We start from the raw sequence: 26,887 nt of genomic DNA on the forward strand, positions 1-26,887 counted from the left end.
AGGTGCAGGTGTTTATGTCAAAGCTAAGGTTGAGGTTGTAATGTGAGAATATGGGTAGATTGGTTTTCAGCTCGGGACAACGATTTGTCAGCAACTAATGAGGGTAGGAAAATAATTGTCAGGGATGCTGAGTTAAGAGAAACGTAGAAAACAAACAGATGCAGTTCTATGTGCAAGGGCAGAGCGATAAAAGAAGATTCGAAATAATGACGAAGCGAAAACACATGGGAATGGAGAGTTACGAGATTTATGGGAAGGTACTTGAGGTGGTGGATTTGTGGTGTTGTAATTTGAGTTTGCGGTCCATTCTTTTATCATTTATTTACTACTGTGCGAGAATGTAGAAAAAGTAGCGGAAGTGCTAGCAAATTTGAAACTCGGAAATCATAGCTAGCATATCGAAAATTGAAACGTAGGAATGATACACGTATTAGTTGATATGGACCACCTTGAAAATTGCGCTTTGTATTCAAGCGTTTCTTACGTTTCGGTCTATGATTCATGCGCATGAATTTGTTCTCTTGAACAGCTTCTGATATTCTACGATCATACGGATCGTCAGGAACGTTTCAGAGAACAATCAAATGTTCAAATGCATATATTTAAATACTCATAGTATTTTATTTGGGCGAGTTTATTCTGCCTTGTTACAATTATTAACACGTGATTTTCCATGGTTTTGAAGTGAAGTAAATGTGCATTGAAATTACACCGTAATCGCCAGCCCAATCTATGACACACTCTGAGGTTGTCGGGATTGTGGGCTTAATAGCAAGCGCTGGAACCTGCTCATACCAGTTTCTGCTTTTGTAAGTCGTCGATCCGAATCCCTGTAGTCCAACGCCGCTCAACTCGCCGTCTTGTGCCAACAAGAACCAGGGCTGAAAGTCTGTACACTCGGTGTCTGTACTCATATTGTAGTAATGATGCGTGCCTGAAATACGTACAAAATAATTTGTCAATTGCTGATTATAGCCGGGAATATTCCTGTCACACTGGAACAATGTCCGCCTATGTCACACAGATTCATTCATACCTTTGAATTTGATTCGAGTATGATTACCGCTATCCTGTACTTGCTGGATTATTTCCCACAAGGTACAGATAGTTATATATTGTTATCGGTATTTCACACTTATTAGTAGTTCAAAATATTCTTTGACCAATTATGGATTACCCATTTCAGGAATGCAAGCTTCTTCCGTCCATGCGGAATCCCACTCTGATACATTCCTGGGAATTTCTATATATCCATCCGTCGTTACAAACCATATTCCTTCAGTGCCGGTGAGATTATTCATTTCGCTGCGACCACCAGCTTCAATATCCTCTGAAAAGAAAATGATAATTAGATACGTATGAGTTTTATGGATTACGTCGAAACCCACAATTGTACGAAACTATTTTCCGAATAGATCATCCAGTCGCGGTCAATTTTTCGCATTGAATTTCACTGCTGCGACAAATTTTTACAAATAAAACGAAAGCCATGAAATATTGCAAATAATGAAACCGTCAATTGACGGAAAGAAGGTTAATTCATTTTATAAACATATTTCTTCTCCGTCTTATAAAACTAACATTTTCTTACCAAAAGTAGAATCTCACTGGTACGCTAAAGTCGTAAAGGAAAAAAAATTATAACTGTGTTGCATGTTTTTATCTATACTTGGACTGAAAGGAAATGTAGCTCCACTGACCAGGGGATATGAAGAGAAGCAAACCAGTCCAATAGTCTTCATCGAATATTGTTTTTATCTGGTATTGGTTGAATTTCGACTTGTTGTATATTTCTTCCATATCTGCAACATCGCTGACGAGTATGGCCCCCTAAAAAATAAATGTTCCACATCTATTTATTTCCCCGATTTTATCAACTGAGTTGCCCTACGTAATTTCCGTACAGCATTCAGCCATTTGGCTATTCGTATGTAAGTACGCTAAGACGCAATTAATGCTTACGTGTATGCCGGCAATGTTCCCGTAAGAATCGTAATAAGTACAAACGCGACCATCGTTTCCCAGGCAATACGTAGTCAAATTCAGGGAAGTGACATCGGATACTTCTACCCAATCGTTACTAATAGCATCAGATTTTGTACGTGGCATCTCAAAGTAGCTCCACGAGTGGAATGGGTCAAGCAACCAAAATTTCCATGTCACTAAAATTTGGAAATGATGAAGAGTTGTTTTAATCATAAGTAGAAGTAGAAAGAAAAAACTAAAACTATGTCATTCTCATTCTGATTGTAGACGATTAGTTACCACGAAGATCGGTCCACTCGATACCGGACGCCGTGACTGAAACACAGGATTCTTTCATTGAAAACCACATCATCAACTCACCTGTGCAGAGACGTATTTCAGTAATTGAAATTATTTCAATCATATATTTTTCCATAATTTTATTTATTTTTTATTTCGTTATTACGAAATCCATGTTTCAGGTTGCCCCAAAAAAAAGTTTATTCAAATATTAATCTATTCGAGATTCGATAAAAGAAAATTGGTTCTGCGAGGCTCAGGAATGAGAATCACTTACCAGCGACCAGTAATAGGGAAGAGATAGTTTTCATGCTGCAAGTAAGCCGGAAATTTTTGCAAGTTTTTTGTAAAAATAAATTTTTCTACTGTTTCAAGTATAAGTTGCACGGTTCAAATTCTTATCCAATATTCAATTTCTTAAATGTAAATTTCATACATAAACAATTAACCAATTGAATTGTAAGAAATGGGGCACACTCGAGAATCGACCTCACAGCACTGCGTTTCGATGCGGGATCGTCAGAAGACAGAAATTATTACATCGCGAGTTTCCAATTTTATTCTTTATCTTTCGAGGACATCGTTTTTATTCTTCGAAACATATTTACTACCTACAAGGTTTCGTTATTCATTCGTGAACGTCGCGTCGTTTATGTAAAAGTCGTGCGCCGTCGTAAAAGTCATCGTGATGCTTCCACGTCGAAACATTCATAATCCCGACTAACAAATAAGCATTTGCTAAGTTTCTTCCTCCAAATTTCGAACCAATGACGAGGTTATGCTAATATATGACAATAAGTTGATATGCATTCGTTTGTTATCGGGGTATCAGATAGATTGTGAAAAGAAATAAGTTCCTTTTCTGTCGGAACAGAATTGTTGAAAATCTAAAAAAATCAAACGCTCACAATCGCTGCAGTATTTTTTTCACAAACGGAAGCTTACATGAATACTTTCATAAAAAACGAAATTATGGGGTCGCACAAAGCTATAACTTCTAGGATGAACGGTTCGAATTTGTGATTGGCGGAGAGTATTAGGTTAATTATCTTTTACTACATAGACTGCTTATTCCAATCGTTTCGCAGAGCTATTCGGAAAATTGTCAACGCGATGTCGTTTCGAGCATGTCAGTAAAATGAAACTGAAATCCGATTATTCACGTGCGCTTCGTGAAATCCGCAGAAACGCTAAATATATCAATTCATCTTTAGAATATTCCGGAGCGTATATCTTTATTACATCTATTTTACCATTCCTGATTCTAATTCCAAGTTTCATTGATTTTCTGTGTTCATTTCGAAATTCTGCCAGAAAAACAAGAAAAATGTGCAAATTTGAGTGAGCAATTATTGTCAATACGAATAATCAATAAAACTATTTTTCGAATCCTAGCTAAACGTAAAGAAACGATAACTTTGTGCCTGATGAATACACAATTTAATTCCTGGATAATAACTGCTGAAATAAATCACTTGTTTGATACAACATTTGTGTCTAATTCTAGTTTTTGGTAGAAGGTAGTTAAATGCTGAAACACAGATGTCTATTCCATGAAATTTGAGGTATCTTATTCACGGAGAATCATCGCACGTCGTACGCCGTTGCTGTTAACAAACGTACGTCCATGGTTCTGAAGTCAAGAACACATGCATGCAGATGCAACCGTAATCGGTAGACCAATCGATGACGCACTGTGGAGTTGTCGGTATCGTGTCTCTAATGAAACGCGCCGCAAAATACTCGTACCAGTCGCGACTCTTGTAAGTCGTATTACCGAATCCCTGTAATCCAAAACCGCTCAACTCGCCTCCTTGTTCCATCAAAAACCAAGGCTGGAAGTCTTTGCATTCCATGGATCTGTTCATGCCGTAGTAGTAGTGGGTACCTGAAACGCGTACGAAAGTCGTAGTGAATCACTATTGTTGCATGAAAGCTCTCAATAGACGCAAGGAACAAGGTAACAATAAATGGGGATCAATCGAAGTTTACCCATCTCAGAAAGACAGGCTTCTTTAGTCCATGCAGAATCCCAATCCGATACGTTTCTGGGAATTTCTATGAACCCATCGCTTGTCTCGATCCATATTCCTTCAGTGCCGGTAAGATCGTTCATCTCGCTACGTCCACCGGCTGCAATAGTTTCTAAAGTGAAAGTGATAATTAGATACCGAGGTTCCATTGGCAACGCGCGAAACGGTAAGCCAAAAAAATTATTGCAGAATACGACGAAGTGTTGCTAACATTTTTCGCTTGAGAAAAAGTAGAAAACAAATTTCCTTTTACATTATCATCCACATGGAGCAGAAGCTGTTGTTTATAAATAAGGATATTTTCGAAGGGATGAATTTTTGAATGCCAAAAAATTTTACAATTATATCGTAATTCAACAGTAAAAGATAATTCAGCCACTAACCAGGAGATATGAAATGGATTGTACTGGTCCAATAATCATCACCAAATATTTCTTTAACTTGATATTGGTTTAAATTCGACATGTTGTAGAAACTTTGAATATTTTCAACGTCACTGCAGAGAACCGCACCCTGAAATGTCAAATTGTGCCCACCTTGTAGTTACTCGATTTTATCAAATATCGAATATAATGTAATAAACGTGAACAATAATCACCTGTATAGCAGCAATGTTCCCATAAGAATCGTATTCAAGACAGACGCGACCGTCGCCTTCCAGGCAATACACACTCAAATTCAGAGAACTGACATCGGTTACTTCGACCCAACTATTATTAATAGCATCAGATTTTGTACGAGGCATCTGGAAGAAGCTCTTTACGTGCGAAGGGTCCTCCCCTGAGAGGCTCCATGTCACTGAAAAGTAGTTATGTAAGTATTAAAAAGTTGATCACACCCAACATCAAGAAATGGATCGGAAGAAATAGCTGTTTTTTGAATGCTGGCTGTAGGTGATTTAAAACGTTAGAGTAGAGAATTTTGCAAGAAAATCGAGTCAGGATTTCTAGAGATTAGATCCAAGAATTGCATTTTCAATTGCACCTGCCGACTCGCATTATCTCCCGAACAGCGTCGTGAGAAATTTTTTATTTCTTGCTGTCATCTGTGGAATGATATACCATTGAAAAAAAAAATTTGTTACACCTGCAAGGACATTATGTTAAGTTAAATTTTCCTAACAATGTACGAATCAAAAAGTGCCATTTCGATCAAAATTAATGGTATTTTCGGATAAAAATATGTCGAAATTCTGAAGTGATGGAAAAAACGGGCAATGCAATTGGCATCGCATTTAGCTCGACCAACATTCGTCGGAAATATGCTAACTCATTCATTCAGCATTTTATCGCGAAAATAATATTGAATATTATTTAACTCCAGTGTAATTATACCACGAAGATCACTCCACTCGATAGCAGATGCCGTAGCTGGAACAAGCAATGAGAAACGAATTCTTAGTTTCTTCTTGAAAATTCAATTTATTTGTAAAAACACATCACATCTGCAAGAATGTAATTGACGAACTGAAATACACTGTAATTATTTAGTGATGAGAACTTACCGGCGATCAGTAACAATATCGCGACAGTCTTCATGCTGGTAAACTGAATGTTAATGCAATACGGAACTAAAAATTTTTGCTAGAGCTTACATATATAGTACGTACCCCGGATAGATTTATCCACACGAGTTCCTCGTTTTGTGTGCAAAGGATAAAACACATCGGTTACGTCTGTATGATAATTGCTTAATTAGCTAGTGATCGATAAATTATTGTCAGTTCGAATGCTAAACAAACGGGAGCTTCCGAGTGTAAGTTGAATGTAGTGGGACGTTGACTCGTGCCGGATGTAAAATTTTATCGCTGAATTACAACCAAATTCAACTAGAAAAACAGTTTCACGCAAACGCAAATACATTTCGCGTTTTCTGTAAACTCTTCAATTGGGACAAAATTTTTTGAACGTTCAGTTTCCGTCGATCCATTACTTTCGTCAAAACACTTGAATAAATATTCAAATTTCTATTCTATTTTTATCTATCACTAAGCTTTGCAACGAAGCCAGTCATCTCGTAGGTCGAATTCGCAGTTTGTTTAATTCGTTATTTTCACAGATGATTTCGATTACCGTCTGCACATGAAAACAGCTGCTGTTGCGCAATATCTTCTTCGAAATGACATTCTCAACGTTTCATGAATTTGATTCATACTCGTCTTATAATTTTATACACACATACCAAATCAGTAAACTTCTACTTCCGTGTTTTCCTGTAAGATGTCTGTACTAATTGAATAATTTAAAAATTTTTAATTATTCTTGTATCACCACCGTGCGGTCGGTAACGTTTAAAATGTAACGAAAGTGCTTGCGAATTCGGTAATAAATGCGGAATAAAGTTTACTGGAAATTTTATGTTCTACAAGTTCGATTATCACCATTTTCAATGTTTCATCAACCGTTAACTGTATATTTAGAAACTACCATGTCGAAGAAGTTCGATGTGCTGTAAATGAAAACCCACCCACTATATAGAAAAAAGTTTCAATAAAAAGGCAACTTAAGCAACTTTTTAAACGTATACGTTCTCTCAATGTTAGCCTTCGAAATAGTTGAATAACCACCTAGTCGTCCAATTAGCACTTATAACTCCCTCGCAAATCAAACTTTGTGAAAAATTTCGACAGAAGCGAAAAAATTATGAATTTTGGGACATTTAGTCAAAAAATTGGATAACTAAAAAATAATTCAACTAGCTTAACAAAACGATGAATTAAAATCATCATGGCGGTATAGTGACTATATGGATAAAAATCATTGCCGATGTAGCATATGTACAGTAATAGTTTGAAATTATGTAAATAACTAGAAGTATTATTGAAATTAATAACAAAAAAGTGACATAATGAAAACGGTAGCGCGTCTTTCTAAATTTGTCTGCTTCTGCAACTCTAATTATACGGTGAATGAGAATACGTCAACGTATACGGAACGAAATGAGTGCATATCGCCGTTGCGATAATAATTCTGCCCAATCCAAAGCGATGGCAAATTTTAAACTCAGTGAAGTATAAAGTGTCGGTTATACTTCGATAAATTTAAAATAGGATACTTTTTGGCCGGCGTCATGTAACCCGTATTATACCTGGATACCATCTGAAAAAGTGTCGACAATCGGAGCAAGTTGAGTTTTTGCAAGTCTAACAAAAGGAATAAATTGAAAGATCAAACGCAAAAATTTTATAATAACCATAGAATTTTATTCACACAGAAACATTGTTGTACGTGGATTTTTTCTAGTCACACCAGTATTCCCATGGTTTCGAAGTGAAGTAAATGTGCATTGAAATTACACCGTATTCGCCAGCCCAATCTATGACACACTCTGAGGTTGTCGGGATTGTGGGCTTAATAGCGGCCGCTGGAACCTGCTCATACCAGTTTCTGCTTTTGTAAGTCGTCGATCCGAATCCCTGTAGTCCAACGCCGCTCAACTCGCCGTCTTGTTCCAACAAGAACCAGGGCTGGAAGTCTGTACACTCGGTGTCTGTACTCATATTGTAGTAATAATGCGTGCCTGAAATACGTACAAAATAATTTGTCAATTGCTGATTATAGCCGGGAATATTTCTGTCAGACTGGAACAATATCCGCCTATGTCACACAGATTCATTCATACCTTTGAATTTGATTCGAGTATGATTACCGCTATCCTGTACTTGCTGGATTATTTCCCACAAGGTACAGATAGTTATATATTGTTATCTGTGTTTCACACTTATTAGTATTTCAAAATATTCTTTGACCAATTATGGATTACCCATTTCAGGAATGCAAGCTTCTTCCGTCCATGCGGAATCCCACTCTGATACATTCCTGGGAATTTCCGTATATCCATCCGTCGTTACAAACCATATTCCTTCAGTGCCGGTGAGATCATTCGTTTCGTTGCGACCACCAGCTTCAATATCCTCTGAAAAGAAAATGATAATTGGATGCGTATGAGTTTTATGGATTACGTCGAAATCCACAATTGTACGAAACTATTTTCCGAATAGATCATCCAGTCGCGGTCAATTTTTCGCATTGAATTTCACTGCTGCGACAAATTTTTACAAATAAAACGAAAGCCATGAAATATTGCAAATAATGAAACCGTCAATTGACGGAAAGAAGGTTAATTCATTTGATAAACTTATTTTTTCTCCGTCTTAAAAAAACTAACATTTTCTTACCAAAAGTAGAATCTCACTGGTACGATAAAGTCGCAAAAGAAAAAAAGATTATAATTGTGTTGGATGTTTATATCTATACTTGGACTGAAAGGAAATGTAGCCACTGACCAGGGGATATGAAGAGAAGCAAACTAGTCCAATAGTCTTCATCAAATATTTTTTTTATCTGGTATTGGTTGAAATTCGACATGTTGTATATTTTTTGCATGTCTGCAACATCGTCGACGAGTATGGCCCCCTAAAAAATAAATGGTCCACATCTATATATTTCTCCGATTTTATCAACTGAGTGGCCCTATGTAATTCCCGTACAGCATTCAGCCATTTGGCTATTCGTAAGTATGGTAAGACGCAATTGATGCTTACGTGTATGCCGGCAATGTTCCCGTAAGAATCGTAATAAGTACAGACTCGACCATCGTTTTCCAGGCAATACGTAGTCAATTTCAGAGAAGTGACATCGGATACTTCTACCCAATCGTTACTAATAGCATCAGATTTTGTACGTGGCATCTCAAAGTAGCTCCAAATGTGGAGTGGGTCAAACAACCAGAATTTCCATGTCGCTGAAATTTGGTAATAATGAAGAGTTGGTTAAATCATAAGAAAAAGTACAGGGAAAAAACAAGAACTATGTCATTCTCATTCTGATTGTAGAAGATTAATTACTGCGAAGATCCGTCCACTCGATAGCAGATGCCGTGGCTGAAACAATTAATGATGAGGAACAAATTAGTTTCTTTACCGAAAAATATGTTGCCTGCCAACATGCATAGAGATATATTTGAGTGGTCACAGTCCGGTTTTATGAAAGATCATAAGTTGCCGTGAAAAAAGCTTGCCACTTATCCATATTCGATATTCGATAATGTGCTATTAATAATAAGCTTAAGGATGAGAACTTACCGGCGATCAGTAACAATACGGCAATAGTCTTCATACTGGCAAAACGGAATATCAGTACAAGAGTGAATTAAATATGTTTTACCGGCGCTTATTTATACACTTTGGGCAGATTCATTCACACGGCTTTTTCGTTCCGTGTTTAAAAGAGGAAACGCATGGATTGCGCATCTGTTTGTTCAATTCGTTAATGACCGATCAATTATTGGCGTTTCGAATACTGAATAAACAGGGGCCTCCGAATACAAGTTGAATCTAGTGGAACGTTGATTTGTGCCGGATGTAAAATTTTATCGCTGAATTGGAACAGGGCTCAATCAGCAATGCAGTTGCACGTCAACGTCAATACTATTCACGTCTTCTGCAAACCCTTCAATTGGGACAAAATTTTTCTAACATACTGTTTTCCTCGATCCATTGCATTCGTCAAACCACTTGAATAAACATTCGAATTTACGTAATTCGGTGATTTTTCTATATTCTGTTTTTAATCCACCATCTGTGCAATGAAGCATGCCGTCACGTATGTGGCATTCGTAGTTTGTTCAATTTGTTATTTTCATAGGTGATTTCAATTGCCTTCTGCACATGAAACCAAACTCTGTTGCGTAACTTTTTCGATTTGATTCTTATTCGTCTTATAATTTTATACACATGTAATTAAATAAATGAATTTTCAGTCGCATTTTATTCCGTACAACTTCTGTCCCAATTGAATAATTGTAAGATTTTGGTCTATTTTTTTATCATCACCGTGTGATAGGGTTATAAGTTTACCGAAAGCGCTAGCAAATTTGGAACCTGAAAATTGCATTTCGAAAATTGAGATGTGAGTAGTAGTTTATTCGGGAAATAATTAAATATTACACATCTTAGGATGGCAAGTTTCTTTGGTTCATACAGAACTCCAATCTTATATATTTCCGGGAATTTCTATTTATCACAAAAAAATTGCGATTAATATTTGCCTTATTAGTTATGAGGTATTCTTTAGCATAACAGGAATCTCTTTGTAACATGTATTAAGAAATCATACGAGATTTTAGATGAGAAATCACGTAATTATAGTAAAATTTATTTGTCGAGTAATCTTTCGTAATCACTCTATAAAATGTAACTAACCAAGAAATACGTTATCGACGATCGATTAGATCTTCTAGAAATGTGATAACCTTAAAATTCTTTTATTACCCAAAAAAAATCCACTTACATTAAATATTCGATTTAGAATACATTATACCAAGAATGTTACATTTCTTTACATTCTGCTTGCACCCGAAAGCTCTACTACATGTATTATCTGTGGTGACAATAATTATAGCTAACTAGCGAATTAAGAGAGGCGCAAGCGATGGTCTTCTTGCATTTGCACATGGATTTCGTGTAGAAAAATCTAACAAATCCACGCATTTTTTGCCTAGAAAAGGGTCCGTTCAGCTGAGCTGGTTCCTTTCAAACATCAATGCAGTATATACAGTCTTCTAGAAACTATAAAATTGGCATGAAATTTTGGAAACGTATTTCTCTCATTTGCCGTCTTCTAAGTGCTTCAGTTATAAATGATATTTGAAATTCGAGAAGCCACGTCATTCTCGCACGTGTCGAGTGGATAATAGCTATTTTTTGAAATGATACCATACGCTGCTGCCATATGGTAATATGTTACGTCATCCTAAGTTTGTTCAATTCGTTAATTCCACTGTCGTGATCACACTGGTTTCTAAAACCCGAAAATTAATCCAGATGCTAAAATTTTTCTTCTGATTAATTTTGCATGCCTGTGTGCAATTGATTTCTTATCGTTAGAAGTTAGAACGTAATTTAATATGAGTGCAGCAAAACCTTATATTGCGTGAATCAAAATTATTGCAGAGCTATAAATGATATCGTCTTATATACCTACGTGGTTATAATACCAATTTACTGACTTTACCGTAAGTTTCGGCAACATATGCGAAACAGTCCGTGCGCCTGACGCTCCTGAGAAAGGCAACTGGAATTACTGTCCTTCGTATTCAGGTTGAGCTCCGCGATACGATGCTTTGAAGTTGACAAGTAATAATAAAATTGACGTCTGGGATGCGGTGCTAAACCTGAATATTACGGATAGTAATTCCAGTTGCCTTTCTCAGTGCGTCAGGCGCATAGATTGTTCCGCATGTACAGAAACTCAGGGTATAATACGACTTGTGCTTCAAACCGACGTGATACAAGATAAATATTTTAATATCTTATCCGTTGAAATAATTGATGATAGGTTGCACATTAATGTTCATTAATACTTTTTCTTTCCGGCTAACTTTTTTGCGATCGAAACAAAATGCATCCGGTGATCGAAAAATTAAACAGTAAAAGTTTTAATTCGCCAGCAGTTTGAATGTGTGATCGATTCATATTTGGTGGCGAGTGCTGTCTATACGCGATCAAACAAACCTTCACATCATTCGTCGATAAGGTTTTACCGACATACGGTAACAAATAGTTTGAAAAAAAACACAAGCAGCTATCTGCCGTTATTAGATTGGTCATTGCTGCAATAGTGGTATACGCATGTATTGTGTGTACTATGTGCTTACCTCAGTTTCTCGTCGTGACGTCGTTGATCCAATCTTCAATATTTTAGCTCGGTGATGTGATACAAGTTGACACTGAGCCTGCTGAACAGTGATATTGGTCAATTGGTCCGTGATGAGAAAAAAATTGGTGTACTTTATGATCGGAAAAAGATAACCAGTGCGCATTCCGTACGACGAACATGGTTGGGAACGATATTTAATTAAGTGTACATACATATAACCATTGATAAACGTCAGTTACGAAGGCCGTGTGGTAAAATGGCCGAAGGACACAATTCACGACTGCACAGTACCGACAGTTTATACAAATTGAGTGTTTCTGTGGTTGCTGAAAAATTTACAATCTGCAAAGAATATGTCCCCTATCTTCCGGAGAACGTATTGTTTGACCTCTATTATCAGGTAAATGTCAAACACAAGCGGACCATATTCTTTTTTTTTTTTCACCACCATTTAATACGCTACCATTCAATTTATAGAACATAATAAAACAACAAAAAAGATGTACAGAATATATCGTCTTTACTCGGACTTATACGCCACCGACACGTGCCCAATGTGTGAATTATTTGTTTTCGCATATCAAGCTGTCTGTCAATCAGAATTCAATATTTATTCGATTATTAATGTTATTGTCAGCTGTTTGACACTGCAATTTTCTATACCCACACAACACTTTCGATGTGTTTTTCAATGTGAACCGACCTATTGACTCTAGCTCTAGAAAACCAGCATCAAATTTAGCGTACCCTAAGTTTTTCTAGCGTATAAAATTTGCGAAACTGTGCACGCCGTAGTCTTATCTCATTTCTTAAAGTTTGCACTTCGAGATCGATCTACATTTTCATAACTTGATTTGTTTGATTGGAAGTTATCATTGCTGAAGTATTCAGATGTCCCAGGCACTGATTTTACCAATAATAAACTCTTATCCGTATGAACCTGATAAAATACACTCAATGGCACCTAATTTTATACGAATTATCGTTACAGTTATGGAAAGAAAAACGGCTATGCTTACTCGGCACAGAACTCTGCCACCTAAAAACTTTTGCCAGAATCCTAAAGGTCACAAATCGGCGAATTCATCTACTGCAGATTTTTCAGGTTTGATTACATATACATTAATGTAAACCAATAAATAACCATGATGGTATGAAAATTTTAAACTGTTTATAAACTTTATTACAGACCCTCATGGATCATGATATAGGGATCAATAAGGAGCTGGTAATAAAGTACGAGTTATATTGCTTGTGCAGTAAAGACGATCCAACACTAAGCAACAAAATAATCAACTTAGGACTTACTTTGGGAGGTTTCCTAAGCGACGCTGGCTGGTATTTGGAAAGTCAAAAAGTTTTGTTGGCTTGTAAGAAACTATGTATTAATTCTCGGCAAAATCCTAAAAACTGGTGCCTTACCTTGGACTGCTGTTATAAGTAAGGAACTACCCCAGAATACAGTATCTAATTGGATGAATTCAATATTCAGAAAAATTTGTATTTAAAATAGATATTTCTCAAAATAACTACAAGTAAACTGCAAAATCTTGTATGTTCTTTGCTGCAAGCCCTTGAGTTTTTATAGAATTTTTCATAACAAAGTATGAATCAAAAGACGTTGGTCAATCATTTTGTAAAAAAATGTAGATTGTTACATGCACAAGCAACCTACTGCGAATTTCGTGGAGCAGCGGAGACACGCGAATTAGCTGTCAAGGTAGTCGCTAAGCTGAAGGAAGCAGGGTACGATGGAGTAAATCACGCTGCCCTTTATGCAGAGTTTAGCGTTCTCTTTTTCAATCGGAGTGAATACGATCAAGCATACAGGTAAGTTAAAAAGTCATAACGATTGGAGTACATATTCATGTTGAAATTGAATTATTTTACAGTGTATTATCGAAAGACAAGATTTCTTCAGAAATTTAATCATTTATTGTAGGTGGAGTATGGAGGCTTTGAAGGAATTAACGCCAACGCTTCCGGCACGTTTTACTATCGATGTTTTGAGGCAAGCTGCCAAATCCTGTGTGGTAAAACGTGAGTTTCAGAAAGCTGGTATTCTGATCAAACAAGCTGTATACCTTGCTAGAGAACTATTTAGTGGCAATCATCCAAAGTACAGCGATGTTCTAACAGATTACGGATTTTACTTATTGAATTATGACAACGTTATTAGCAGCGTATCTGTCCAAAAGGTGAGAAATATATTAATGGAATTTACGAAAGGACCTACGAAATCTTTGTGCAATTTTTACAATGAAATTCAATCTGAATTCCTGTTGATTTTAAATTAGTTACAATATTATAGTTCTTTTTCAGACTGCTCTCGAGATTAAAAAATTTATATTTGGAAAAACAAATCTACTTGTTGCAATTGCATATGAAGATCTGGCTTACGCACTATACGTTCACGAATACAGTTCCGGAAAATTTGAGCAAGCTTGGTAAGTAGAATAAAACTGAATGAATGAACCTATATTTTCTAAAAAGTTATTGAATACATTTTTAGAAGTCCGTACAATATTGAGGAGAGGATTTTTTCTTGTTATAGTGATCATGCTGTCAATGCAATTAACATTATGGAAAAGCTATTACCTACTGAACACTTGATGTTGGCAAGTGCGAAAAGAGTAAAAGCACTAATTTTAGAAGAAATAGCACTAGATAACAGACCAAACGTCATTTCTGATCAAGAACTCCTACTACAATCAGAGTCTCTGCATTTGTCTGCCCTCCAATTGGCAAAAACTGCCTTTGGAGAGAGAAATGTACAAACAGCTAAACACTACGGCAACTTGGGAAGGTTGTATCAAAGTATGAGAAAATTTAAGGTGAGGCTTATGTCTTGGAAAAAAATTACCGAACACGATTCCTCGTCAAAGAACCGTTTCCTTAAATAGTTGCTGATAAAATTGCATATACTTGACGGACAATATTTACTTATTTAGGAAGCGGAAGCAATGCATCTCAAAGCAATTAGCATCAAAGAAGAGTTGTTAGGTTCCGACGACTATGAAGTTGGACTGAGCATAGGACATTTAGCCTCACTGTACAATTTCCATATGAACCGATACGAAGATGCTGAGAAACTATATCAACGTAGCATAGCTATTAGTAAGTTGCCTCAGACAATAATCCAGGTAGTCCACTTGTGTGGTCAAGCTTCTTATTACAAATGAGGAAAAAATGAGTCGTACTAAATCACTCGCTACTGTTTGATCAACCATGCATTTATTCCTCTGTAAATAATCTCGTTATTGAAAATAATTTGACGTGAACTAATTTATTGTCAGGTCTAAAACTGTTCGGGAAAAGCTATAGTGGACTTGAGTATGATTATCGCGGACTGCTGCACGTGTATACAAAGTTGAATGAATTCCAAAAGGAACTGGAATATATACACATCTTTGATAATTGGAAGGATTTGAGAGATCATCACGCTCGGCATGAAGACCCGCCTATTGACCTGCAAAAAAGACCTCAGCCAATTAGGGAAGTGATCCAGGCAGTTTTCTCGCTGTGATCCCGGTACTCGGTGTCCAGACTTGATAATTATTTGCCCAATTAACCATAGTCTGGAGCAGGGTACGATTCAGGCCAAAGCAGAATTTGTGAAATGTTGCACTACAAATAGGTTTTGAACAGTTATTGTTGAAAAGAGCACATTTCATTATACAAGAGTTAGACCATTTTTTTTTCAAAAATTTCATGTCTTTATTTATTTATTCAATTCTCATGTTAATAGATTGTGCTTAGTGTAAACTAATTTTTTTCTTCTTTTTTTCATTGCGAGTGAACGTAAATGAAATTATTTGATGAAAAATTTTCGAAATAATACTGGAATGACTCTTGTATTTCTCACAAATATAGAATAATGAATATTTTATTTTCTGACCTATGATTACAAATAGCCAATTAGCAAATTTTTATTATACTTGATTATTACAAATGTTTTACATTTTAGCTTTGTTTTCAAGACGTTCGCAAGCAGCTTGCTCAATATTTTATTTAAAATCATTTACCTGTATATAGCAAACAATAGATACATATATTCACTAGCTCGAGCATCAAAACCGAATTGGCAGTTGAATTGAAATGGTAGCTGATTTTAATATTAAATATAGGTATGGTACATGAACAAATGACTATTATGTTGTGTTTGAATACATTCCGTTACAAGCATCATGGAACAGTTCTATGCAATTCACAAAATACACAAGTTCCTACTTCATATTTTTTTTTCTTCTCTGCGCAGGTTATTTTACATGGACACGTAAATATGTTACGATAAAAAACGAGTTTATTTTGGAATTCATATTTAGTTTATAACGTTTTTTCTTCATTCGGTGGAAACTTGTTTTACATTACTATTAAAAATATCTATCTACTCTGAATGTTTCGATGTTGAAGATTAAGCTTTTCAATTTTATCATGTATAGTTTTTCAAAACTCCCACATGTGGTATAAAATGTTTCGATCGTTATATTTATACTTTTAATAAGTTTATAATTATGTTTATCATTTGTTAAAATTTTATCCAGAAACTTACCATCTACTATGATCCTGCTAGTTTTGCTATGCAACATTTAAATGATCGATGAATATGCTTCTCTGAGACCCGTATACCAATTAACAAATTATTGGTTTCAAGACTCGGTTAAAAAAAACCCTAGTCAATTTTACATTTTATTTACCTTTTTTTGTGTGAATGCAGGTGTTTTTAAAATACCTACAACAAAATAGCTTTCATCATTGCAACATATTAAATTCATATCTTTTGTATAATGCATTTTAATGTGGTTTTCTAATGTTGTTTCATCTTCTAGTATATTTGGATAGCCATTGAATTAGTTTAAGTATGGCCTTTTGTTTATAGTTTCTTCTCTATTTACTTACTCCTTTTCTTTCACAGATTCAATTCTGTATCTGCGTAGCTTATACATATTATTTATGAAGAAAAACAAATGATTCGTAAAGCATTTAATGATTGTGTCTAAATATACATACTAAAGAAGCAGTTATAATTTTATGACAGACAAAACCATAGCAGTTTGAATGTAATTTTACATAATGCCTCTGGCTTCATACTAATAATGAAAGCACCATTTAATAGTAAGTAACATTGAAATAAAGGTCGAAAGATAATTGTATTATTTAGTTTTGATAACGGATGCTTAATCTATAGGTTCTATCTGCTTAAAAAAAAAAACAACAAAAAAACAACAACAACAACAACAGAAAGAAAGAAAATTGCGTGTTGTGTGCCATCACAAATATGTATACATATATACAATATTTTATTTTTTATACATCTGTAGAGTATATCTATGATACTTACAGCGAAAAAATTCCTGTTTTGTAATACGTACATATCTCGTTCTTATTGTGTTTTCGTATTTATTAACAATCCCAGCTTGCGAACGATCTTGAATTATAAAATTTATTAACACATGTATGAGCCCTTTTTCCGTATGTATCTAAATTCTCGACTGCCTTTTTTTGTGTGTATTATATGTATGTATAGCAGCTATGTAACGTTGCACAAGTTGGGATTTGATGCAATACGTTTAATCTGTTCATATTTTCTCTATTTGTAACGTCCACATGACAGATTAAAGAAGAAAGAGAGAAAAAAGGGAGAGATCGCAGCAAATTACTTCTCAATTGCAAATGCCATTATTGTGAGAAGTTAGTTCATTTGACTATTCAGTTATCTTACCTACTCTTCTTTTGTAAATTATTGGGATCCTTTTGGACACTTGTATAGCCATTAATCACCAAGCAAAGACATATTTGTGATAACTTTGAATTAGTAGGATGCAAATTTTTTATTACTCTGATAAGTTCAGTGAGTTTTTTTTTACTTATTAAACAAAGTCTTGTTTTTTTAATTTCTGTCTTCTCAAAAATGTCTGCATTTTTTTTTATTAATTTTCGATCCTATATTTGGAGCGAAAAAAAATCCATCATTACATACCTTACGAATTGAGGTTTTCAGTAAACAAATGATAGAAAATAAATAAAGATATTACAAATTTCAAACTTCTTCCAATCGTAAGTCATTCATACAAAGTTGTAAATGTTGGAAATATATTAGGATAATAATTACCGTTGTTGACTCGCACTCTTTGGAATTAATATAAGTGACTATTTGATATAAATTTGAATTACAATACTAAATATTATGACATTACAATTTAACGTAATTTTCTTTCAGAAATTCTTTTTTCTCTCTGCTGCCAATGGTTAAAAGTTATGTTTTCTAATCAGACACAATGACTTGTCTTAGTTACTGATAGCATTTCTATACTTCTACTGTATTCGACTATTTAAGGAATCGTAAATTAATAATGAATGATATTAGAATTTCAAATTATGTATACGTGCGTATACATTTTTTTTTATATATTATAGCAAAAAGTGGAATTTACACAGGCAGAGAACTTCCAATAATGTATTACCCGGCGTGTTTAGTAATTGGTCGTGCTTTTTTTACATCGCTTTTTTTGGCGCGGGTATTTTCAAATTGGCAAATGCACACTGTGAGAATTTGGAGCATGTCAATTTACTCAATATAGAATTACCAACAGCATAACGGATTATATTGAATGTTGAAAATACAAACATCTTGGTTATATTCAATATAAGTATTTGCATGTATTTGAACGAAATTGCATAAAACATTTAAAAAAATTTACAGTCCGTTTTATCTTGTTTGTTGAAAATTGATAAGACTATCTAAGTTTTTGATAAAAGCATTAGGCGACCTCTGTGTTACTGTTAATTTCTATATCTTTGGTGGAACAAAAAGCACACACGGGCACACGCAACCCTCGTATAATAACAAGCTATTCTTGAATTTCAGACTTGTAACGGCATAGAGAGTCATGCTAAACGTAAAAAGATCTCGAAACAATTGACGCATTTACATTATTAACTGTTATGTTAAGTTATTCTCTAAGAATTTATAATTTTTTTTTTATCCTTCATGGCACTTCTATTTTTGGGCTAATACTTATTGAGGAGGACATTGCTATGTAAATGTTGATCATCTATTATTATTTGAATATATTTCTGTACCTAGATTACAATGATTTGATAGGACATGAGGCGTTTCTATAATCGTGGCTGGATGTAATAATAGCGAAATTGATTCACACAAAAAGTACCCACTTTTTATGTAACTCAAATTCACCAGTAGTTATCAGATTTTAAGGACTAGGCGCAACCTGTGACGGCGACTGTTGCTCTTGAGGAAGGCCAGCCTTGCTTTCAGGTTGCAGACCGTATTGACCTCCCGCCCGTGTTGTACTTAACGTGATACTGATCGGGGTCGCATTCAAAAGTTGCAGCCTGACTGGACACTGACGAAATCCTATAAGTGGGACATTAGTCACAGACATGTAGATAGATTCACTCCTATCTATGTTTGAAAAAAGATAAAGGGAGAAAAAACACCCTTACGAAATACATTAGAAAGTCTCTCACCTGCATGGTGAGGACCTGCGCAATGACAACAGACAGGATTGCTACGTGGACGTGGGCAAAATTCGACGCTGTGTGGTTCACCACAGCGTACACATCTCGGTAAATGCCTACAGTTGGCGGCTACATGCCAGAAACCTTGGCATCTGTAGCATTGCAATACTCCGTCACCCTGATGCGCAAGTGGCGGCTCGACTCCGTGGCAACCAGCTGCATTTCCTCCAACTACTGCCTGCGACGGTCCCCCTCCGACGGATCCGCCATTTCGCCACCACCGTTCTGGTACCGCAGTGAATCGAGCAGCTCCAAAAAAATCGAGACCTTGACGTAAGAGCAGCTCATAATGACCTGAATTGAGAACCTATCAGAACGGTGAGATTTCACTGATATGTTTCAGTTGGAGAATTTCCAGCAGCTGTTCGACATTCAATTTTACCTCAACTCTGATGTATTGCCGAGATCGTTCAACGCTCCCTGCAGCAATGCCTTGCTTTGATAAGGCGGAACTCAGATCTTGGAGTGGGATCGCCCAGGGCACGTCTCGTAACAAAACTGCCTGATGATACCGAGAATCCCTTGCCGAAAAGCGAGCTACCTGCAGGTAAGTAAAAAACAAATATCTAGTGCAATAAATCATAGTACGCAGAAAAGAATGTTCCATTATCAGCCCTGCAGAAATTGAATTTCGTATAGTAAATTAATTTTCTTCGAAACCTGAACAGGGCCCTCAAATATCCGTGCAAGATCTCCTCTCTGTAGCAGCTTGTCCGCATCGGCTTCTCGTGCAAAGGCAGCTATGAGACCGCACAAAGTCTCCGATACTTGCCATCCAGCGGATGGGTTAGCCACTCGTATTGCATCTTCCAGGACCACTTTTGCCAATTCGCTACCACTCTGGGAATTTTGACTATTCTGGCTATTGCCAGCCCGCGAAATATAAAGTGAGCATGTCAGCTCTTCGTCGTGCGAGGCGGTGGGAACTTTATCCTCTTGGTGCCCTTGCGATGCTTCAGTGTCGATGACTCCCTCCATCCTACACACGACGAACGCCCTTCTGCCGCCTGTGAATGATACAAATTGATTGCACATATATACTTGGGCAGAAAATCATCGTACATTAAAATTGGTACAAGGAAAACCCGTTCATAATTAACTCATTCATTGATTTTCAGTTAGTTCGTGAATTCTTGTATTTTAGTGTATGTTCTATGCCTCGTTTCCTATTGGATAATTTCCAGATAATCATCATACTTGAACGATACACTGCACAATAATTTTAGTTGGCTTAGTAATTAACGCCACTGTTATGCAAATAGTCAGCTAGTTTTCTTGAAATATAATTATCGTTTTTTTCCTTTATCCACATAGATATAATCGTCATTTCTCATTGATACACGTGTATCTTGAAGTAGAAACGTTTGACCTACTCACTACTATGAACCATTTCAGTTTACAGTTTAAAGCTTCTTATATACCAGAAAGTGTGATGCTCAGTGTCCAGTAACCGAGAAAGATTGAATTCGTCTAACTTTCTAACATTTTTATCAATAAACTGCTACTTGAAAAAAGAGATATTGATCAATTGTCAAAATGAATGTTTTTTTGACTCGTTTCAATAGTTAAATCTTTGAAAAATTGATCGCCAAAAACCATTAATGCAACATTTACTTACGAACGTGATATTTTTATTTAAATATTATACGAGACAACCAGAAGCCAGTGCTGAGCGAACCCCAGTGAAAAATTGAAACTTTAAAGGTAGTGAATGAAGAAGCGATTTGTAAGAAACGGACAGAAACGTGCTTCCTACGCTATTCTTTCTAAACGTGATGATGATGAAGATGACGACGACGGTGTTTAACTAACTTGACGAGGTGCGTGTACATGTTACAGCTTCTGATAAATATATTGTTTTCTCTTGTATTTTACTTGGCAATGTACATAGGTTTGAAAGCAGAAATCAATCAAACTGAACAAGATTCGGACTGTTACGATGACGTTTGTTTCTCGTTTCCTTTTTTTTTACAGGTAAATTTTTTTCCAATACTCGCCTTTTACCACAGTATATATTTTACCTTGGAATCTATCTCTACCCCTTTTTTATATCCTTAAAAAATGAAACGTGGGGCCGGAAAGGCATGGCTCGAAGCTGGCGTCATTCATTGCCCTCTGCTTTTGCAAATTTTGCAATCTCAACAATCTGTCTCACCTCTTCTATTTTATGTACCGCTCTTTTCAAAAACAATTAAACGTGCGTATGTATGTACTACGTATTATGTGATCATATCTGTATACGGTGTATTTCTCAAAATGATGGTATTTTTTTTTTAAACATCTGAAAATTCTGGAACGAACTGATACAGTATTGCGCACTGAAAAATTTTCATATCACGGGGTACAAGTTTACATATACATCATATATTTTGATAAACTACTTGAAAGAGTTAGTGGATTTCAAAACATTTGAGAAACCACCGTTCAATTTCAATTTTCGAATATTTCGCTGACGCAAGCGATAAATACCGGAGATAATCGAATCCGCGCGAAGTGGAATTGTGGGTAGTTTCGAAAATTTTTGAATATTCGAATCAGCTCATAACAGTAATCCCGCAGTTTGCCGCATGAGTGTAAATGTTTGTAATTGACCATAATCGGTGCCTTTCTTCTCGAAATAACTTGATAAAAATTGGACTTGGTGATTGGAGCGTACATTTTATCAGAGTCACTTGGTCAAACTGCCGATGCTCAGGCGCTCGGACACCGGCAGGATATAGGCATGTGTTCCAGTGTTCCACTTTCTTTCGTTTCGTAAAAGTGGGTTGTCTCTTTCAGACAATGTGGTACACATCCAGTACTGCATTATTTAGAAGTGCGAGACAGCTGAGGGGGAACGGAGAGACGGAGATAGAGAAAAGGAGGGAAAAATCGAAGGGGGGGGGGGGGTGAAGAGGGAGGCTCACAATCCGGTATAGCGAGAATTCATTTATTCATCTCGATTCGATTGACCAGGTAACGTCAGCCTGGCTCATAGAATGCTGCTCGATTCGACTCAGTAGACAAATACACACGCAACACTTTGCACAGCGAAGCATATATTACTCCGTTGTTATATGCTTACACTTACGATTTTTCGCACGTATAACGTGGGAGACAGTTTCACGTGGCTTTGGCGTTGGTGGTTCAATCGGTTCATTTGTTGACAAAAAAATAAATTATCGATATTTCGATTTTTTCGTGAATTCATTTTTAAATTGATTAATTTTTGACATTTTAGTAGACGAACTAACGAACGAAGTGAATAAATAAATTCAAGTATGAGTCGAAGTGTGAATATTAAAAGGCGAATCGGGATTAGAGAGATTTGATTTCTCGTGTTCTTTCTCTTTTAATGTTAATATAAATGTAAAATAAAATGTGAAAGCGAGCCAGTCGATATTACAAATATCAAAACCTGTCCTCGAAGCTACAGGTGCGTGTGAAGCGAGGCCTTAGAGACATACTTAAATAATTGTATAATTTTTAGATAAACGATATGAATACCAGTTAATGGAACGTGAATTAAATTTCAAATTGAAACGTAATATATTGATTCTAAAAAAGAAATGATGCACATATAAAAGTTAAATTTTAACATAATACACGGTGAGCAAGTTACTCCTACAAATTTGTGAATAATAAATGTATATGGTATTACATTATAGATACTTCAAGGCTTGTGCTTCGAATTGAATAGAAAATTAAAAAAACTTCACAATATATACTTCGCATGATGCAAAATATCGCAATCACGAGGCGCGCGAAAATGATGGGAACATGGAGTTTTCGCTTAGAGGATCCTTATTCCTGTAATATCGTAATGGTCACGGGTATTCGAGCGATAACATCATAGACATGTATTTTACAGAGAAAATCGATCATTCATATCGTACGTAATATCCGTAATGCGTTCTTTGAATATCTGATAAATATTAATATCAAGTTTCAAATGGCGCAAGATCGGTGATGGCGAGCGGATCGATTACGAAGGCGCTGTATGTGAGAGTGATTTTCGAACAACAAAGTGAAATTTTAAATTGAATAAAGAAAAAGGAAAGAAAAAAAAAAAAAACAACGCAGGCATGTATGTGAAAAAGTTGAAACGAAGCATCAAGTGTGTTATGCCAACGTATGCTAATTACGTGAAACGTACGCACGGATTAATTACACCAAACTACACGCGCATCGCGTTTATTATATCCTGTGGCGGATGTAATCGCAGCTTGCATAATTTTCCGGTCACGCAATTTGATGCTGAACATTATAAACGAATCAATCATGCAGCGATGATCGCGAGATGTTCTAAAGATATTTGAATTTGAAAACTTTTCAACGGTCGGAACTAACACTTCTAATATGAATTTCGCAGAAGCTGCAAACAAGATGGGACTAGCTGTGCAGGTCATTTTGATGATGGGAACTTTTTCCGTCACTCTGCAACAGCCTACTTTATTCAGAAACACGTACAAAGGTCTTCGCGGAATTGTTCCGAAGGCTAGACTTCCCGACGACGAAATGCGGGCGGCTTATTATCACGATCAAACCGTCGCCGTTATCGATCTCAGCAACACCAATCAGCTGGAAAATTGCAACATCGTCGAGGTCTAGTGAGTGCGATTTAATATCTTGCAATTTACTTCTTCTCTGAATAATACAAACATTTCGCGGATTTGAGCCTGACCCTGTGTAGTGAAATTTTTCTCCGTATCCTTGAGAATGGAAACGAAACGAAACATCATAGAAAAACAGTTATTATATAATTTTAGAACGACTTTTAAGGTGTTGAATTGCTAAAATATGAACATATTTTCTTTGTTATTATTTAGTACTTGAATTTCAGACAATCCTAAGAGTCCTTGAAGTAACAGAAATTTTATGCACCAATTTTTCCTTGAGGAAGACATTTGAAATTTGTTTTTTCAAAGGGCCTTTAACCAGTTAGTTTGAAATCTATTCACAGGATTCTGGAAAAATATAAATTAAATACGGCGACGAAATTTTGCGGGAACTTTGAAAGAAATTCATGAAAAGTGTGAATTTTGTAAAAAAAAATGTGATATTTATGTCTGATGGGAGCGTTCGAAAAATTAAGAACCCTGAAAGAAAAATTTACAGTCTAAAGAGTTTTGCAGGAAATTGATTCTTACGAGGAAAGGTTTAGAAAATTATCTCCGATTTGCGGCGTTGTTATGTAGCCAATGTTAGATATATTCTTGCCAAATCACTGTAGAAACGCTCGTGGATTATTTCGAGTTTTCCATATTTTCACTCAACGAATTTCTCTGTCCCTCAGCTTTTCAGCTGCTCAAGTTTTGTAATATTTCGATTTCTAATATACACACGAACAAACTTTCTTATAACGAGAGTAAATCGTCATTGCAAAGAAAGCCGCGAATGAATATAACAAGGGATTCGTTCTCAAGTGATTTTCGTATTTCTTCCTTTGTGTAGTTTCCACTTAACTTTCCATTAACCTTTGATCATTTTTTTTCTACGAGAAATATGTGTAGTCCCGTCGCACATTCTATTTCTCCTTTGTTTCATATTATGCCCATTCGTTCAGTATAATACATTATGTTCGCGGAAAATTGGCAAACACAACGTGTTTCGTTACGTCAGTTTGAATTACTGGGTATGCCCACATATCGGGATTACCAATTGTTGTAAACAGGTTCTATAAATTCAAGGTTTACATACCGTAGTTTCTGTACGAAAATAAAAAAAAAAAATATATGTATAATAAACGTTACCTCGAATCTAGAAATAAAAAAACGAGTAAATTGATTGTTTCTCTACAGTACGTCGAGCAGACCACAAAGCTTGAATAAAAACAACAAGAATCACTTCCAAACGAATACTGCGTTGAAACGAAAATAATTTTAGTAAATTATGCAATATATACGTACGCAAAAACCGGATCCGATCTTTGCGGTTTTTTTTTTATAGTTGCCAATTTCCTGCAAGAAATCGAATTGAATATTCAATGAAGCTGTAACATCCAAGTTCGAATAGTAGAATCAGTCAAATTTTCCCATCGCACAATATTTCATTATACCATTTTATATCCTCTACATTTTTTGCCTTAAAAAGCATCCAAATGTGAAAATAAAGAGAAAGGTTAACGCTTTTGCAGTGAATCTTCCGAAGTTATGGAAGTTTTGAAGAATTTATCGACTGAAATTAAACCACAAGAAGTATCTTTTAATGAAATGACCACACTTATGCGTCAATGCGAACTTTTAGAAGAGATGCAAGAAGATGCAATATCCACATTACCGATTGACGCAACCAACAGATCGAATAAACCCAGCATTAATCCTCTCAGTTTGCTTTTTGGTATTCTACCTGGTATGTAAAACATCTTATATCATCGGATATTAACTACGCGTATTAAAATAGGAGAGAAACTCAGTTTGCAACAATAAAGTAATCGTTAATTTATAGATTTTTTCGCCTTTCAAGTTAGACTTATAACTCGAATAAAAAAGATGGAAAATACTTGTTTCAGGAACAAAGTGGTGTGGCACAGGAGATATCGCTGATAACTATCATGATTTGGGACGTGAGGCTCAAATAGATAGGTAAATGAAATTATTGTTGATATGACTACATTACAATGAATTTCCTATCCTTGGTTTGTGTTGTATTCAAATAAGTAAAATTCTCTGTAACAATCCACAAAACCGAAAGCTTATTTGTAATAAATATTTCTGCCCTCTAATGCAGGTGCTGCCGAAGTCATGATCTTTGCCCAGTAAAAGTCAGAGCGCAAAAAAGTAGATATAATCTGACCAATAATTCTATTTATACCAAGTAAGTGGTTCATTTTTTTTTTAATTGCAGTGTCAGATGGATGTAACAGAGCTTCTGATGTTTGAATTCTACTTACATGAAAATTGTACCTAATTTATTACAGGTCCCATTGTGTTTGCGATGAGATGCTCTATCAATGTTTGAAGAAATCTTATCATCCAACGGCCGATGTTATGGGACGTATTTATTTCAATTTTGTAAGAGTACCCTGCTTAGAAGATGTGCCCAGTAGCCCGGAAGGGTCTGAAAGAAGATTCAGAGATGTGAAAATGGATTACTGAGCTGTGGACCACGTTATTAAAGCATTATTGCCGTCTGTAAGTAAAATGTAAAAAAAAACAAAAACAATTATGCCAAGTGTCAAATGTCAGTGCGATCGTTGAAGGAGAAAGAAAAAAGCCCATATGTTTCGAATTAACTAATAAATAAATGAAACGTAATAAATTTAGAAATGTATGGCTGTCGTAAAAAAAAAAGACTACACATTTATCTACAAGTACATAAACCGATGAACTATATAAATATTGTGCACAAATATAATTTATAAGTGTTATTTAAGGAGTAATTATTGTTCAATGAGTCAAGTACCAATTT

At 35.7% G+C, this 26,887-nt stretch overlaps 4 protein-coding genes across 7 annotated transcripts; 2 read left to right on the forward strand and 2 right to left on the reverse strand.

Moving 5' to 3' along the window:
• Positions 1 to 632: 632 nt before the first annotated feature.
• Positions 633 to 9,444, reverse strand: LOC124407912. Of its 2 annotated transcripts, none has more exons than XM_046884517.1 (6): positions 9,382 to 9,444; positions 2,266 to 2,301; positions 1,963 to 2,162; positions 1,701 to 1,830; positions 1,178 to 1,330; positions 633 to 934 (listed from the first exon to the last, which is right to left on the reverse strand). In XM_046884517.1, exons 1-6 carry the CDS (start codon positions 9,413 to 9,415, stop codon positions 657 to 659), a joined length of 831 nt encoding a protein of 276 aa, XP_046740473.1. In that variant the 5' UTR covers positions 9,416 to 9,444; the 3' UTR covers positions 633 to 656. The 2 variants fall into 2 exon arrangements, with proteins under 2 accessions (XP_046740473.1, XP_046740475.1); XM_046884519.1 differs by lacking the exon at positions 9,382 to 9,444 and adding an exon at positions 2,543 to 2,735.
• A 2,426-nt stretch (positions 9,445 to 11,870) lies between these two features.
• Positions 11,871 to 17,182, forward strand: LOC124407904 (amyloid protein-binding protein 2). The gene is made up of 9 exons (XM_046884502.1): positions 11,871 to 12,356; positions 12,948 to 13,061; positions 13,146 to 13,396; positions 13,607 to 13,786; positions 13,899 to 14,154; positions 14,279 to 14,403; positions 14,511 to 14,790; positions 14,908 to 15,073; positions 15,253 to 17,182. The coding sequence occupies exons 1-9, from the start codon at positions 12,213 to 12,215 to the stop codon at positions 15,480 to 15,482; spliced, it is 1,746 nt and encodes a 581-aa protein (XP_046740458.1). The 5' UTR covers positions 11,871 to 12,212; the 3' UTR covers positions 15,483 to 17,182.
• An 814-nt stretch (positions 17,183 to 17,996) lies between these two features.
• Positions 17,997 to 20,629, reverse strand: LOC124407908. The gene is made up of 5 exons (XM_046884514.1): positions 20,159 to 20,629; positions 19,881 to 20,039; positions 19,448 to 19,805; positions 19,138 to 19,334; positions 17,997 to 19,075 (listed from the first exon to the last, which is right to left on the reverse strand). Exons 1-4 carry the CDS (start codon positions 20,531 to 20,533, stop codon positions 19,171 to 19,173), a joined length of 1,056 nt encoding a protein of 351 aa, XP_046740470.1. The 5' UTR covers positions 20,534 to 20,629; the 3' UTR covers positions 17,997 to 19,075; positions 19,138 to 19,170.
• Positions 20,489 to 26,625, forward strand: LOC124407913 (group 3 secretory phospholipase A2). Of its 3 annotated transcripts, none has more exons than XM_046884522.1 (6): positions 20,489 to 20,507; positions 23,850 to 24,087; positions 25,614 to 25,828; positions 25,989 to 26,061; positions 26,207 to 26,293; positions 26,397 to 26,625. In XM_046884522.1, the coding sequence occupies exons 2-6, from the start codon at positions 23,864 to 23,866 to the stop codon at positions 26,572 to 26,574; spliced, it is 777 nt and encodes a 258-aa protein (XP_046740478.1). In that variant the 5' UTR covers positions 20,489 to 20,507; positions 23,850 to 23,863; the 3' UTR covers positions 26,575 to 26,625. The 3 variants fall into 3 exon arrangements, with proteins under 3 accessions (XP_046740478.1, XP_046740477.1, XP_046740476.1); XM_046884521.1 differs by lacking the exon at positions 20,489 to 20,507 and adding an exon at positions 22,731 to 23,086; XM_046884520.1 differs by lacking the exon at positions 20,489 to 20,507 and having other exon boundaries at positions 23,566 to 24,087.
• Positions 26,626 to 26,887: the final 262 nt, after the last annotated feature.

The sequence above is a fragment of the Diprion similis genome, chromosome 7 (genome assembly GCF_021155765.1).
Source record: "Diprion similis isolate iyDipSimi1 chromosome 7, iyDipSimi1.1, whole genome shotgun sequence".
Taxonomy (NCBI): domain Eukaryota; kingdom Metazoa; phylum Arthropoda; class Insecta; order Hymenoptera; family Diprionidae; genus Diprion; species Diprion similis.